Source organism: Muntiacus reevesi, chromosome 4 (genome assembly GCF_963930625.1).
Source record: "Muntiacus reevesi chromosome 4, mMunRee1.1, whole genome shotgun sequence".
NCBI lineage: Eukaryota > Metazoa > Chordata > Mammalia > Artiodactyla > Cervidae > Muntiacus > Muntiacus reevesi.
In genome coordinates, this window is record NC_089252.1 from 165,573,125 (window position 1) to 165,591,163 (window position 18,039).

The 18,039-nt window shown below is 34.0% G+C and overlaps 1 protein-coding gene across 4 annotated transcripts in view; it reads right to left on the reverse strand.

Moving 5' to 3' along the window:
- Window positions 1-18,039, reverse strand: part of USP15 (ubiquitin specific peptidase 15) — a 125,480-nt gene that overhangs the window by 50,453 nt on the left and 56,988 nt on the right. For all 4 annotated transcript variants that reach the window (XR_010663077.1, XM_065934730.1, XM_065934729.1 and 1 more), the window contains exons 5-6: window positions 16,573-16,718; window positions 11,513-11,574 (exon numbers count right to left, since the gene is read on the reverse strand). Coding sequence is in view for 3 of the 4 variants with exons in the window: in XM_065934730.1 (XP_065790802.1) it covers window positions 11,513-11,574; window positions 16,573-16,718 (208 nt within the window). In the remaining variant the exon portion in view is untranslated. The remainder of the gene's footprint in view (window positions 1-11,512; window positions 11,575-16,572; window positions 16,719-18,039) is intronic.

Sequence of the window (18,039 nt, forward strand, 5' to 3'; positions counted from 1 at the left end):
TCAATAATTTTCTTAAATCAGTGGAATTAAAATACTACTTTTTAAAGGAAGCATGTTAAAGAAACCCACTTGTGTCTCAGTGGGCACCGAGCATGCACGCTCAGTTGCTCAGTCGTGTTCAACTCTCACAGCCCTATGGACTGTGGCCTTCTAGGTCCCTCTGGCCATGGGGTTTTCCAGGCAAGAATACTGGAGTGAGTTGCCATTTCCTCCTCCAGGGATCGTCCCAACCCAGGGATTAAACCCACATCTCCTGCACTGGCCTGCGGATTCTTCACCACTGAGCCACCTGGGAGGCCCCCAGCAGGTAGCATGGCATTCTAATTAAACACAACACAGATATCAGAGGATTTCCCTATTTTAAAAGTGTAAGGCAAGAGGGATAAAAGAGCAAAGAGAATTCCAAACATAATCCCATGAAGCAATATTTGGCCAAATTCATCCCTGCAAATACTTAACAGTATAAATCTGACTATATACTATGCACCTCACTAGTTCAGAATCTTTTTGGAGAAATCTCAATTACTAATGGCTTTTAATCAACAAATATGTTTTGAAGGCATGATTTATAATAAACAAATCCTTGATATACAAACAATTAAAGTACTTAGAAGTTTCTGAAAGATTTAATTTCTCTTGTAATTTTGTACACAAATTTAATTTGCTAGGCAACATCTAGGCCACGGGCTGTAGTGCCTCAAGAAGTTAATACTTTCAGTCCAGTATCTTAGTCATCAGAAATTCTAAATTAGTGAGGCCTAAAGTGATTACTGTTTTAAAAATTATTTTATTTCTTTTACTCAGGTGACAATGAACAGCAAAATGGTCAATGAACAGGAAAGTATATAATCTATAATATTTGTTCTTTGGTAATTTGAATTTTGCAAAGTGGTGGGTAATAAAATTTATTACATATATAAAAATTTTATTTAACTTTTGAGGTTTTATGAAATCTTGGTAAAATTTTTTCATTTTAAAGAAGGATTTTTTGTTGTTGTTGACTATATACAGATAAGATTATATCAAGTGGGACTTCTATTTAGCTGCCTTTCTGACAGAAGACCTTTACAAGATTTTGCTTAACTGTACTAAGCTCAAAACAAAAAATACAGCCACCAAGTTTTAATATAAAACAATGCAGAAGACACTCTTAAAATGCAATTTTAATATAAATACTAATATTTTAAGGTATTTATTTTAAAATGTTAATAGTAATAAAGAAACATTCTGGCATTGTTTGCCTTCCTATTAATAATGCTAAATCAGGGAAACAAACTAAAAACACTGAAACTAACTTATCATGAATTAAGGAGGTTAATTTTTCAAAATGTGATCCATTTGACTATAATTTAATTCAACTCACTACAAGCTTTCAAGTATACAGAAAGAGAAATATTCCCTTGAACCTTATAGTAAAAGTTATGAAAATAAAGACTATAACATATTTATTATATATGGCTACAGTCATACATCATGTGAAATACCTATATACACACACACATATATACTTATATATATGGTATATATGTGCTGTGCTTAGGCGCTCAGTCACGTCTGACTATTTGCAACCCCACTGACTGTAGCCCGCCAGGCTCCTCTGTCCATGGGGATTCTCTGGGCAAGAATACTGGAGTGGGGTGCCGTGCCCTTCTCCAGGGAATTTTCTGAATCCAGGGATTCAATCCGGGTCCTCCACATTGGAGGCAGATTCTTTACCAACTGACCCACCAGGGAAGCCCCAAAATAGTGGAGTGGGTAGCCTATCCCTTCTCCAGGGGAGCTTCCTGATCCAGGAATTGAACCAGGGTCTCCTGTATTACAGGCAGATTCGCTACCAGTTGAGCTAGCAGGGAAGCCCATATGCGGGTGGGGAGTGTGTGTGTCTCTGTGTGTGTGTGTGTGTGTGTGTGTATCGTTTTTTCTGCCCATCTGTGCATTTTTACTATTCATTAGCAACTCTACTCCAAGACAGTATTGGATTTCTTGCCCCTGTTAAGTATAGCAATTCAAAGACAGATAAAGCTCCTGATCTCAAATAGCTCATAATCTAACAGGGAGAAATGAAACAAGCAACCTACAAACAGTGTCAGTTGGATACCAAATCTTAAAACTATAACAAAGTCAAACTTTGTGGGTAGTAACATTAAGTAATTTTAAACTGTGCAAAGCTGGAAGGGTAGGTGGACACTGGAATATAAGAGTATTCTAGGAGGAAAGAACAGCATGTGAAAATGTGTGGGGCTACAGAAATCATGATGCATTTAGGGAATTATCAATTAACTGAAAGAATAGGAAGTATACAGTGTCAGAAACAGAAGTTAGTAAGGCAGGTGAGATAATAAAGAACCTCTTATGTCCTCTGAAGGAATTTGGATTTTATCCAATTGTGCTGTGGCATGTTGAAAGATTTTAAGAGTATCAACATAGTCAATTTGTATTCTAGAAAGTTAACTCTTGAGGAACAGAAAGAGACTGAAGATTGGAAGAGCATTTAGGAGACTGTAAGAACAACAGAGGTGAGAAGTAAGACAGTGGAGCGGGCACAGGCAACAGGTCTTGGAGATTCGGAACACAGTTCTCAAAGTGCAATCCATGGACACCGAGCAGGCTACAAGATCCTCTCCAGGCAGCAGTCCATGAGGTCAAAACTATTTTCACAAAAACACCAACATGTTATTTGAAGACTGTCTGACCTCCTTCCCTGGGTAGATATTTGCACCAATAGTACAAAGACAATGGTAGGTAAAACTGCACAGTGCCAAAGACGGCCTTTTATAGATTACAGTGTGAATGATGTCCCTGGAGTTGTGCAGTATGAAACGTGCAAAAACAGGCAGGCAGCCCTGGAGAGGAAGAGAGCCAGCCAGTCAGAGGATTGGTCAGAGTCCTGAAACACTGGTATAATGGTTTCAAAATCAGAGAATTTCTTTAGGAGATAGTTATCAAAAAGAAGTATTAAAGAGAGAGATCAAATAAATTAGGTTTTTAAAAAGTTCAATAAGGACTCTGCTAAATCCTGAATACGTGATAAGGAATAGTAAGCACTGCCTTTTTAAAGAAGTTGGCTATCAAAGGGAGAAAAACTAAATGCTATTCAGAGGAAACTGATGGTCTTGTTTTTAAAGGTGGGAGAGATTTGTTTATATGTATCTATAGGTTAGCTTGGAAAATGATACTGGAAAAGAAACATAAGCACAAACTAATGTTAACTAGTATCTACTATACGTGTGGCAGTATGCAAGGCATTTATATACACAGGAGTGAGTCGATAATGAAGGAAAAGCAAGGTCAAGGAAACACTTGGATAAATCCACTGGTAGAGAGCTTGCTCTTAAAGAGCATAGAGATCAGAGCTGGATGGATGTGGTCCACAGGTAAATAGAAAAGTTTGAAAAAACTTTTAAAATCCTGATACAGACATTATTGTTAATAGATCACTTATCTACTGTGATTCCAACTTCTGACCTAGATTACACAAAGCCCAATCTAGCTAGTACTTGTGGAATTAATTTAGGGGTTGATTAGTCAATCTGTGGATTATAGCCCAAACACTAACTCTTTCTTTGATATAATTTGAAAATCACACTGCTTATTAGCAACTTTGCACTAATAGCTTTCTAAAGAGATGAGTGAGAAAAAATGCTTAGAATATTATGCACAAACTAGACGCTAAGCCAGTTATCTAGCATTAAACTCATTTTGTCTAGTCAGGGCTAAGTGTAACGTAAGACAGTGAATCATCTCTTAACAAGATAGAAAAAAGTAAAACAACAGCACAGCTGAGTTGATTTCATGAAGCGAGAAAATTAAACTTCACCCCTGACAACTGAATGCAGTATTTTAATTCCCCTATTCCCAGTGTTTCAGCTAAAAGCTCAATTCAAGGCCAAGCTGAAATTCTTACCTGAACAGAAAAACACAGCTTTACCTAAATATTCAACATATATGGAAATCTAATATATATTGAGCAATGAAAACATAGAGAAATTAAGTCTGAATACTGACATATCTAATTTAAAACTTTTATTTCAAACATGACATAAAACCCAAATTTTTAAAATTTAACATTAAAAAACAAAAATTGTTAAGAAAAACAAGACTGATCTTAACTTTCCCAATTTCTAACAATCATCCTAAACTAAGTTCTTAGAGAAAATGAAAAATTTCAATCTCTTGAAAAATCAAGCACCTTGACTGCTGTGAGATACAGATTAGTTCAATTCAACAGGCATTTGCTTTGTGTCTCCTTTCATTTCAGGCGGCATGTTAAATACTTACACAAAAGAGAATTTAAGAAAATTTACATATAAGTTGCATCACATAACTTAATTTTTGCTTCTCATTTTGACTGCTCTATATGGTATCTGACAAAATATTCCACCTAAAAAGTCCTAAAAAAATATATATGCTAGACTTTTCTATCTATATTTAAACTGATACAGCATCAAAACAGCTGGTGTAAAAAAAAAACAAAACAAAAACAATTATTACAGTCACCTAGATGTTTATTATCTATCCTAAATAAAAAGTAGTATGCAGTGGTTTTATTTATAAAATGTTTCCTCTCTCCGAGCAGAGCATCCAGGGACAGAGTGTTGTAAAAATATTAACATACCACTAAGATGAAGTTTATACTTAGTGCTCAGTCACCAACTTGGAATTCTGCTAATCAGAACAACACAGATGGCAGAGGGCCAACATCTGAGTTAAGAACTACTGACTTAGTTTTCTATTTGATTTATTTTAGCCTGTCATGCCTTACCTGGTTGATTTTGGATTCTTCCCCAAATGTTTTCTAGCTTATGAAAACTGCCTCTTCAGTCATCAATGATCCTTTTTTTTCAACAGATTCTTAATTACACATCTTTTGTCAGTATTTTTGAGCAATTAATGAAAATGTCTGAATTAAAACAACTTCTCATGCTACCTTTACAAGAATTTTTACTTATTTTAGAAAAACAGCAAAATATGGATATTTTAATTTCTAAAACATTAGTACTGTCAAAAGCACTCTTTGAGACAATTATACCTAAATGAAACCATACAGAAAAAAGTAACAGTACAATTTAGTTAATTAATCAAGTTATACTGCTTCTAACTAAGGGATAAGGTATTAACATTAAACAAATTTTCTGGAGAGTAAGGGGTAATCTATTGATTAGATTTCTCCTCTCTTTAGGAACACACAGGATTCTACAATTACTCTACTTTAAAATAATTTTTTAAAAATAGAAGCTGTAACTAGCTACACACCTCCAATTGAATAATTAGACTATCTACCCAATGACAACATTTTTGGAAAGATAGTCAAATTTAACACAACAGAAAAAACATTACAATGGTTGAAGCTTTCATAAAATATTATTAGAAAATACTGTGCTTTTGAGCAGTTTTAAGAAATTAGATACTTAAGAACTAGATTAGAAATCCAAGTTCTGGAAAAAACTAAGCATCTCAATTTTTAAAAAATATAGCATGAATATAAAGATGAAAAAATAAAATTATAAACTGATATCTAGCAGACAAATCTGAATAGATAAAAATAGATAGAAAACTTCTGAATAATTTTTAGGTAGGTTCTTAAGATTTCCAATTAGATTTTGGGTTGTCATACGTTAATACATTTTTATAAACAGGACTACCATGTTTTAAACAAAATTATATTTTATGCTTAATATGGCTTTTGTATTTAGCAGTTCCTCAGGTGAGGATATATTGTCTCCATTCTGATAGAAATGGGCGTAGTATGATTTTTAGGTGCTTCAGAACAGTTAGTTTTCAGTAGTATAGAAAAGTCAAGACAGTTAGATATTAACATGCTTTCTCTCAATGCCTACTGTAGTGGTGTTCTTGTATTTTCTTTTTCATAAGCAGCACCTAAAATTCAGATTCCTGAGTCTCCTCATAAAGATTTATACTCCGCTGGTCTGGTGGGGAGGACTGTGGAAACTTGTTTATAGTGGTTCACACAATACATACTAAGAAACATTATCTACAGAATTTCTCAAAGTGTGACAAATCAACAGCATTAGAATCAGCTATGAGCTTATTATGAGAAATGCAAATTCACGAGCCCGACCCAGATCTACTGAATCAGAAACTCAAATGATGGGGCTTAGGTAACAGTGTTTTAACAAACTCAACAGGTGACTCTTCCTTTCATCACCATATTACAGCTTTTAATGATTTTTTCCTTGGCTTTTGACACTCTAGGTAGGAAATATCTATATGCAAAGCAGTATGAGCACTGGACAGACCCCAGACTAGTAGGTGGTTATTAAAACTAGCATCTTCATACCATGCTGAGGACCAAGGGTTGTCTCCCGACAGATATGACAACAATTCTAAGTGTTACAGCTGTTCTGTATTTTAGTACCTTGAAGTTTCTTTTTTGAGGACCTTAAAATTACATGCCTTCTGCTACAATTGAATTTGTCTAAGTCACATGTGGTTATAATAACTTCAATGAATACACAGAATTTCACTTTTTAAAAAACGCTGGCATTTATCCAGAAAAAAGGAATTTGCATCTTTACTTCAATTGTAAATGATAATTCCTCAAACTTTTTTCCCCCATAATCTCTACTATTTTCCTCCACTTCAGGTGCCTTCTCAATGTTCTTGAATATTATAATTTTATATAGTATGTTCTGTTCCAAGTTCACCTAAATGATACTAAGCTAAATTTCATTTCGTTTTTATTTTTTCCTCTTAACTGTATGTTTTAAAGTTTATTCAGTTTTGAAGATCTCACCACTGTTACTTCTACCTACTGCACTGACATTCCACAGTACATCACCATCATTTTTCTTACTCATTCTACCAGAAAAAGATATTTAGCGAGGCTGCCTTCAAATCCCCACTATCACAAACAATGCAGCTACAAAGACTGCATAATATATTCAGGGACCTGTGTAAAAACTTCCACTGAGGGCTGGGTCAGAGGCATTAAGCATTCCTAATTTAATTCAACACTGACTGATTTATAGAATGGTACTAGTTTGTACTTCCACCATCAATACCTAAGTCGTCTCCGCAACTCTCCAAACACTTCTGATTAGCACCCTTTTAGGTTTTTGTCATTCTGATGGCTATTAGGTTGTATCTCATGCTTCAATTTTACAAGAGAGCTTGTATACCACCTCACTACCTGTCAGTGCTTGGGCATCCCCTTCTTTACATTTTTTTTATCTTTTACTTCATAAAAGGTTATTTGCTTTGTTTCCATTAATTCACAGCAGTTCTTTACACACTGCAGTATTATTCCCTTGTAGGTTTTAGATTTTCTAAAACCAACATTTGACTTTTAACTTTGTATATGGTTCCTTTAAGAGAAATACTTAATGTAATCGAACACATTAATTTTCACACTGTTCTGTGATCCCTAAGTCACAGATACTAACCAAATTATCTTATTAAAGTGGGTTACTAATGTTATATATCATGGTCAGGAATCTATGGCTCACAAGCCAAATCCACATTTTTTTTTAAACAAAGTTTTACTGCAACACACCACCTCCATATGTTTACACAATGTCTACTGCTATTTTCAAGCTATATCAGCAGTTATAGCTGAGTCAGAGACCCTATGGCCTATAAAGATAAAAATACTTATTATATGTTGTGATAGTTGCTCAGTTATGTCTCGACTCTTTATGACCCCAGGGACTGTAGCCTGCCAGGCTTCTCTGTCTATGGGGCTTCTTCAAGGCAGACAAGAACACTGGAGTCGGTTGCCATGCCCTCCTCTAGGGGATCTTCCCAACCCGTGGATTGAACCCAGGTCTCCCGTATTGCAGGTGGTTCTTTACTGTCGGAGCCACCACAGAAGCCCAAGAATGCTGGAGTGGGCAGCCTATGCCTTCTCCAGCGGAATTTTCTAACCCAGGAATCGAACCGGGGTCTTGTGCATTTTAGGTGGATTCTTTACCAGCTGAGCTAAAGAGTATTGAACTATGGGTATGGAAAACACCTGCTAATTTTTATAAATTAATTTTATATTATACAGTATTGTTGAATTCTCTTAGTTCTAGTCTCCTGTTTCTGGATTTTATGAAGACAATATTATTATGTGCAAATAGTGTATTTTATTTCTTTTAAAAATTTCTAATCTTATTTAGTTTGGGTTCAAAAATTCTCAATTACATGTTTGCTATGGATTTTAGACTTATAGGCTTTATCAAGTTAGGACAGTTCCCTTTTATTCCTGTTTTTTTGAGAGTCTTTTCATATACTAGATGCTAATTTAAAAATTTATTTGTATTTTTAATACAATAATATTAAGTAATAATAAACTATTATTTGGCAATTTATGACATACTGCTATAATGTATTTCTCACATTTTATAGTGAACAAATACTTAAACTTTTCATGTTTTAATATTTGGGTTTCCTATAAAACTGGCTGATTCAGTGAAGAGTGGGACTCAACTGTACTTCTGTGCATTCTCAGGAATAGTACCTTCACTTACCAATATTTACTGTATGTGAATAGTGGGTAAAGCATTATATAATAAACAATGTTTTCTCTTACAGAAGCAAGTAACTATAGCTGTTTAAATAAAACTGGTACTGTGCTAGCAGACAGGAATGAAGATAATAAAAGAAAACATTAATATATAGTTTTACTTAGGTGAGTATCAGTAATTTTAAATTGAAAAGGTCTCTCAATCTTTGAAATTCATGGGACTTATCTATTAACCCACAAGTAATTCTGTAACTTCAAAAGTTATTTAAAGCTATAACAAGTATACAACTACCTAAAGATAAGCTAGGAAAAAAAAATAGTAGCTCTGATCTAAACACTAAATGTGAATATTCACAAATATTCCTAACTTCTAAAAACTAAATGCATCAAGAAATCTACATGATTCTACCATGTGATTTTTAGTATCTTCCTAAAATAATTTCTACTCTTGTATTATATCCAACTAAGTGGAGTAAAAATAAAATGTAATTAATATACTTGGGCATATTCCCACAAAAAATTTAAATAAACTTCACAGAAGATAAAAAGGACAGAGAATAACTCACTAAAGGTATATTTTAGTTCTGAAGGAAATTAAGTGGCAGGCTGTTCTCTTTTATTAGCTAGGTTAACAATGACTAAATTATTATAAATTTAAGAATCGTTATTTTAAGGATTTCAAAACACAAAATTCACAACCTTTCATCAGAAAATCTGAAATTCCAAAAGCTTTTAAAACTTAAAAAATTCTCCATGATTCACTTAAGGGTATTCTAACCTGAACTGATATGAGCTATTTATACTCCTTATTTATCCTACTTAGTGTGAATACTTGATGAATACTAACTAATGTGCTTAACTATGAGAGTCTCCCTGGACAGAAATAGTAAAATAGTTAAGTAGCATGTGACACACATTACTTCTCAAAAGTCTACAAAGTTGAAATACTGAAATACAACTAGCCCTAAGTGTTTTTGATAATGAAATGTGGATCTGAAAATCCTAAAACCCATAGAAATACTTCTGCCATGCAGCATGCTACCTTTTCACTCTGTTGGTTGTTTCTGTTACTGTGTGGAAACTTTTTAGTTTGATGTAGTCCCTTTTGTCTATTATGCTTTTGTTGCTAGTGCTTTTGCTGTCATAGTCAATATATCACTGCCGAGACCAACGTCATGTTTTATAGATCCAGGTCTTGTTTTTAAATCTTTAAACAACATATCTGATAAGAAGTTAATATCCAAAATACCAATATATAAGAAACTTATTACAACAGCAAAACCCTCAAATAACCAGATTAACAAATGGGCCTAGGGTTTGTTTGAACAGACACTTCTGCAAAGAAGGCATACAAACCGGTAATAAGAATGTTTAAAAGATGCTCAATACCAGAAATCATTGGGAAATGCAAATCAGACCACAAAGAGATACCACCTTACACCTGCTCGAATGTTTATTACCAAAAGAACAAAAGAAAACAAGAGCCAGCAAGGATGTGGGGAAACTGGAACCCTTGTGAACTGCTGCAGTGTAAAATGGTATAGGTACTACGAAAACAGTAAGCAGATTCCTCAAAAAATTAGAACTAGAACTATCACATGATCCAGAAATCTCACTTCTGGGTACACATACAAAGGAAATGAAATCAGCATCTTGAAGAGGCATCTGCACTCCCAAGTTCACTGCAGTATAATTTAAAATAGCCCAGATGATGAAAACAACCTGAATGTTTGTTGATGGATAAATGGATAAAGAAAATATACAACGAACTTTTATTCAGCCTTGAAAAAGGAACAAAATCATGCCATATTTGATAACATGGATGAACCTAAGGGACAGTATGCTTGGTGGTGGGTTAGTTGCTGCGTCGCCTCTGATTCTTTGTAGCACCATGGTCTGTAGCCTCACCAGGCCTTCTCTGTCCACGGGATTATCCAGGAAGAATATTAGAGTGGGCTGCCATTTTCTTCTCCAGGAGATCTTCCCAACCCAGGAATCAAACCCATGCATCCTACACTGGCAGGCAGATGCTTTACCACTGAGCCACCAGGGAAGCCCGTGTTACTATTAAGACCTGCAAAAAATGATCTTGTTCCTACAGACATCCAGCCCAATGGCTTTGTTAATAATGCAAAAATCAGAGGAATTGAAATTTTGCAAACGATAATATAAGCAGGCTATACAATATAGAGGTAACTATTTCACTTCATGAAAGCTATCAAAGACCAGATTTTTTCAAGAAGCGATAAGCCCATATGACTAAGGATAGTATGTCTGGTAAAGTAAGACAATTCACAGAAAGACAATACTGTGTGATTTCACTTATACGAGGCTATGCAAACTAGTCAAACTCATAGAAACAGAGAGTAGAATGGTGATTCCCAGGGACTGAAGAAGGGAGAAATGAGGAATTACAGTTCGACGGGAATAAAGATTGCTACACGATGAATAAATTCTAGAGATCTTCTGTAGAACAATGTACCTACAGTTAACAATACTGCAAGTGCACACACTTAAAACTTTGTTAAGAGGGCAGACAGATATCAAGTTATGTTTTCTTACCATAATTTAAAAAAATAGAAGATTTCTAATTTTTTCATTGCCCATTTACCATCAAAATACTTAAGCTCCTCTGACTCTACTTGTGCTTTTATACTAGATTTATTTAAATAAATAAAAAGTATTACTTTCATATCAGATTCATTTTGATAAAGAATATTCTTTTAACAGACACTTTAAAAAAATCACAAAAAGCATGAAAAATATTAAACAAAATGTTTAAATAGTGATTTGATTGTATTAGTGCACCATTACATTTATAACATTTATACATTATTTTAAAAGAGATTAGTATTGGGAAGCTTTTAAATTACAGCATATTAATTTAAGTGCAAATTTAGAAAACTCATACTGAAAATAAAATACTAAAGTATTAAAAAGTTAAATATATTTGCAATATATAATTAGGTTCTTCTATCATTCTGTATTATCTGAAATCAAAGCTTCAAAATCATGTATTAAGCCATAAAAGGTGAGAGCACTTACTTAGGAGTAGACGGACCCCGTGGCCATGTTCCATCTTCATTTTTCTGTTCTATCACTAACACCTGCAAATAAGACAATAATAGAGTGTTTTTCCTTAACGCTGAAATTAAAATAGCTTAAGAAGATTAGCTGTATATGCTAAATAACTAAAGTAACTCTGCAATGACTTATAGGACACAGTAGACAAGGTGAAGAGGTATTTGCATTTTGATTTCAAAGCAGGTCAAGGGAGATAAAGAGACCTTGAATATAAGCAGTCGGCAATGACAGAAAGAAAGGAGGTAACAAACTACAAGGAAAATCACTGGTTCTACGACTTAAAGATTCAAGTTTAACCAAGTAGTTAGAAGTTCTTTGAATTTGGGGAGTATGTTTTCTATTTGTTGCTTTTAAAAGTACTGTGCAAAAAACAGATGCTCAATAAATGGTTGCAGTTGTTAAACATACTGATGTATGATCTCAGCCAACTTATTGTTATGCAAATACTGAGTAACGGAGACAAAGACAGTTCCAAATTACAGATTATATATGATTGGTCTGGGGCTTTGATCTGAGAGAATAGCATTGAAACATGGTATACTATCATATGTGAAACAGATCGCCAGTCCAGGTCCGAAGCATGAGACAGGGTGCTCAGGGCTGGTGCACTGGGATGACCCTGAGGGATGGGATGGGGAGGGTGGTGGGAGGGGGTTCAGGATGGGGAACACACGTATACCTGTGGTTGATTCATGTCAGTGTATGGCAAGAACCACTACAATACTGTAAAGTAATCAGCCTCCAACTAAAATAAATAAATTAAAGAAAAAAAGAAAAGAAATTTGTCCTTATTTACATTATCATTGTATAAATTAGAAAATCTTTTAAGATATAAATGATAGAACCATGTATGAGAATCAGATTGCAGTTCTCTACTGCAGCACAGTTAGGGTAGACACAAATCACCTCTAACAAATGAAAGGTACAGGCTGAGGTGAACTATATTTTAAAGTAATTTCATTATCTTCCAATCTAAACAAGAAGGCTCTCTTCTAGTTTTTAGTAGGGGTGAGTCTGTGCAAAGAAGAAAAATCAAAATAATTAACAAAAGAAATAAGTGATCTCTACAAGCTAGTATCTAAATTTCCACAGGAAAACTATAATATAGAAAACATGTCTGGAAGCTAATTCAAGGCACTAAAAATTTGCATATATTCTACACTACATATTCATTTTTACTAACTCTTCTTAAAGTTGCAATTTTGTTACCTGTTCTATATATTCTTAGTAATATACTTCTTTATTGATAAAATAATTTTTTAAAAAAATTTTATTTGGGGGATAATTGCTTTACCAATGTTGTGCTGGTTTCTGCAGTATAACAACATGAATCAGTCATAAGAAGTGGACGTATGTATACTTAGTAATATATTTTTGTGGACTGTATGTTTCAGGCAATTTCTAAGTTGGCATTTGGATATTAACCATGCAAAAATGTAAGCATGATTCAGAACACACATACAAATGAAATATTGATTTAAAAAATTCATGGAACCATGCTGTTGATAAAATATGCTAATTAAAACACTAATGTTATCTTTGTGTGTGGTGTGTTAGTTGCTCAGTTGTGTCCGACCCTTTGCGACCAAGGGACTGTATCCCACCAGGCTCCTCTGTCCATGGGATTTTCCAGGCAAGAATACTGGAGTGGGTTGCCATTTCCTCCTCCAGGGGATCTTCCCAACCCAGAGATCGAACTCGCATTTCCTGTGTTTCCTGCATTGCAAGCAGATTCTTTACCCACTGAGCTATCAGGGAAGCCAAAGTTACCTTTAAAAAAGTTATCTGTAAAAAACTTAATTACTTCCTACGAACAAAAAGCACATGTGAGGAACTTCCCTGATGGTCCAGTGCTTAGGACTCCATGCCCTTGGTGCAGGGAGCACATATTCAATCCCTGGGTGGGGAACTAAGATCCTGCAAGCCATACAGCTTGACCAGAAAACAAAAAACAAACTCCCAAAACACACATGAAATACAGGTAATGTATTAAGAACAGTGCACTGTGTATCTGCCATCCTGACACCTCCTTGACCATATTCCTCTCCCCACCTGCCACTGGCAGTTAACCATCATGCTCAATTTCTGTTCTAAGATGATACAGTCATGTATTTACATAGTTTTACATGTTTATAAAACTGAGTTTGCTGAGTAATTTTTAACTTCTGAAGGATTTCCTGTGCTACAACTTTTAACTGTATAGACACCTAAGCAAAAATTGCACTTTATTAAAAAACACATACACACACACACACACACAAAACCACATACACATAAACTTTGTCTCTAGCAACACTTAAATCAGCTATAAAGCAAAAGAGTTTAGCTATAGAAAATGTCAAAGGTATACATTTAATATCTTTGCTTATGGTTTGTTTTTTAAAGGAAGATTCTAAAGCTAAAGAATCAAAACGACATTTAAAGTTTAATTGTAACCTTTAATCCCAAGCAGTATTTGTATTTTAAATTCCTTTTGTCTTTACATTTAATGTTGAATGCCATCAGAAATGCTAAAACTCATTTCTTTACTCAAATGTATCATTTTCTGAATAAAATTTTCATCGTTCATGGCTAAAACTTTAACTCAAAATGAAAATATTTTTTAAAAGATTTTAAGATTTAATTAAACTGAACATACACATACTAGAAAGAGAAGTAAAGACCATCTATTTTGCGAGGCAAACTCTTCAATAATGTATCCTTGTTTCACTTTCTAATGAGGATACTTTCTATTTCAGTAAGAAAAAAAAATTCTTTTAAGTCTAAGATAGTGTTCAGTTCATTCATCACCATTCAGAAAATGACTGGTACAAAATTTAGAAAATTTCATGCATTTTCTCTGAACCATTTCTGTTTCAAAAGATCAAATGTCTCTAAAGATATTCTATAAGAATGTTTAATAAGATATTTAGTCTTATTAAAATAATTTGGCCATCTTCATTCTGATAAATGCATTCCTATCATCAAATTACTTACTTAAATTCTCTAAGCTTCAGTCTAATATACATGACAAGGAGAATTATAGCCATTACACAGAATCAATTACTGAAAAGATTTAAAGAAATAATCCTACATATTTTAAACTGTACTTCCTGGAGCTCATGGCCTGATGGATGATAATCTCTTTCTACTGGAAGAGAGAAAGAGGAGTTGGATGGCTAAGGAAGCATCACCTAGTAGTTCCAAATGTCTCAATCAGCTTCAACTGAATAACTCCTTTTAATTGGAATACATATTTTGTAGGATTTTACTTAAGAATATAATGGCTAAAATAAGTGTGAAAATCACTGTTTTACAGCTCAGGACAATATTTGATTATAGTAGGAACAATTTCCATCACATATCAATATCAATTTTAAACTAACACAAAACAAGGCAAAAGCTTCCACATATTGGAGCAGCAGGCTCTGTGTCAGGTACTAAAATATAGGTTGTATTTAGGACACAAAATCCAACCAAAACAAGGACTTTATAGTTTAGCCAGGGAGCTTAATATATAAATAACTGAAGTAGACAATGAATGATACAAGGTTCCCTGGGGGCTCAGACAGTAAAGAATCCGCCTGCAATGCGAGAAACCTGGGTTCCATCCCTGGGTCAGGAAGATCCCCTGGAGGAGGGCATGGCAACCCACTCCAGTACCCTTGCCTGGAGAATCCCCACGGACAGAGGAGCCTGGCAGGCTACAGTCCATGGGGTCATTAAGAGTCGGACACGACAATCAACGAAGCACAGCAAAGTATACAATGAATGACACAAGACATATATGTCAATCATTATGGAAGTTAAGGGATACATTTTTTCTCCAAAGTAAAAAAAAAATCCTATGCCTCAGTTAGATACTGAGATAAACAGATCATGAAAGGCTGAAGAAATGACCTAACATTGGAATTGGAAGGATGGATAATCTGATCTGGTTAGATTACATGATAGGATGGGAAGCTTCATTTCAGTATTTGGATGTTTAAAAAGAATTTTGTTTTGGATGAATACAGGGATTGGGGAGAAGGGTACAATGGGCAGATGAAACAACATATGTCAAAGAACAAGAGAATGGAACACCACAGGAGGCCTAAGGACTGCAAGTAGTTCGGTTAGGTTCTGTTAGGAATGCAAATCAAAAGGCAAGATTAATCAAAAGATGCTAGAAGAATAAGGTACAAGGATAAACCGTGACTTGCATGCTATGTTAAGGTGCTGGGACTTTTTCTACAATTTTAAGGAGCCAGGAAAGATTAGTGGAAAGGAAATAATAAGGTCTACATTTTAGAATGGCTATTCTGGCAGAAATATGGAAGATTGAGAGTGGATATGAAAAGACTGGAAGCAGAGGGATTTGTTAAAACATTACAAAAAGGTAAGCGCTGGGAATGGAAGAGAGATTAATTAAAGAGAGAGTTGGAAGAATCAGTAAGACTTGCTGATTGTGTCTAGAAATCTTCATTTCTCAACACATTCATTTGTTTGGATTACATCATAAAGAAAGTCTCTCATTTGTTTGGATTATAATATAAGGATATGATATATATCCTTATATATCAAACTGGGGGCTGACCCCTTCTAACAGGGGTTGGCAAACTACAATTCACTTAGCTCACTGACTGCTTTTGAGAATAAAGACTGTTGGAACACAGCCATACCCATTTTCTACTACTGTTTACCATTACTTTCGTGCTACTGCAATGGCAAAGTTGTGGTCATGACAGAGATCATATAGACCACTGAAACAAAAACATTGATTACTTCATCCTTTACAAAAAGTATGCTGATCCCTTATTATGTTAGTTGTCAATGGAAAAGAATTTATTTTTAAAAAGTAGGTTATTCTCAAGCTCAAGGAGAGAAGAGGTTATAATTAGTGTATAATTAGTGACAAGCAGGGACAGAGAACAGATGAGTTAGAAAGAGGAAATCAGAGATAGTAGAACCCACTGTAGATTGTCAGGATAGCCATAAAATTTATGAGTCTCAAAAGCTACATGTACAGTATGCATAAAATAAACAGTATTGCTAAACAATACCTGTCCTTGGTATAAACCAGCATCCTGAATGGTGCTGTCTGGTTTATTCAGTGGTTCAAATGTATTACTCATGTATTTGTTCCACAATCTGGTCTCCTTTTCATCTGGAATATTGAAGATTTTTCTTATTTCCTTTTCAATTGTATCTAAATTTGAGGAAAGATATGTAAATATAATAAATATTTAATAATGTATACACAAAGATAAGTGCTCACTAGCATAAAAATCCTAAATTTAAAATACTGATAATAACAATAAGAGAAGGTAAACAAATATGTAGGAAATATATAAAACAATCAAGTTTTTGAAACTGGGTATACTTTTTAGGAACAAAATGATAATTGTAACTCTGACAGATAATTACTTGGGGAAACTAATATCTCAAAGGTAAGAGCTCAATCACATAATACTAAAATACAGATTACATTATAGAGGATGCACTTTAACTTCTTACACATTATAAAATTAATGTATTTTCTGATGATATGTTGGTGTTAGAAATTAAAGTATGATTCAGAGATGCCACAGGATGAAATTTTGTTACAACAAAACCAATTTAAGAATAATTTATATTAAGCTAAATATAATTTACAGTTTAAATAGCTAACTGAAACTAAACAGAATATGGAAACACACAAAAAAGTGCCGTCTTTGAAGAGAGGTTGGTCAAAATCTCTTGATTCCAAGATAAAACCATGTATCTTCCTTATTTGTAAACCAATTACCTGAGTGGGAGAAGTCTCTTTTAAAAACCTAGAGCAATTTATCTGCTGTAAAGTAAGATATAAGAGTTTCTACATGTTTGAGAGTTATTAAGTTTTGGTACCATATTTAGATGAATCTTTAAAGTATTTTTAAACATTGTCAATAACTCACCTAACTTAGATTCAAGAAAATTACACTTAAAATATTTTATAACATATGAAGAAATATAAAATACTCCTAACTTTTAGAATACTTGATTAATTTTGGACAAAACATAATCCGTAAAATACTAAGTCTAACAATACATGTTCACTTAAAAAATAAAACCCACACCTATCCTACATAATCAAACTTAGTTAATAGCACTGTTTATGTTCTATTTAGCTTCTAATGCTAACAGTCCTACAGTGAAAGACAGCTTAATTAAGGCATTAATTACATAGTATACATTACAGTGTACTTCAAAACTTAGAGCAAACTAGCCAGAAGATTTTTGAAAATAACTATAAGTATACTGTTAATACTGCTTTCTATTTTGGCAGTACTGATTTTTTAATTGAAGTGTAAATGCATACAGAAAAATGCACAAATTGTCAGTATATAATGATGAACTTCCAAGTGGATACGCCCATGTAAGCAGTACAAAAAAGAGAAAATCACCTAGGAAGGAGGCTACTGGCAGAAGTCAAGGAAGGGAGGTCATTTTAGTCTTTCTATAAAAATGAATACTTATTTCCTGATTGAAGAAATAAATCTTGCTCA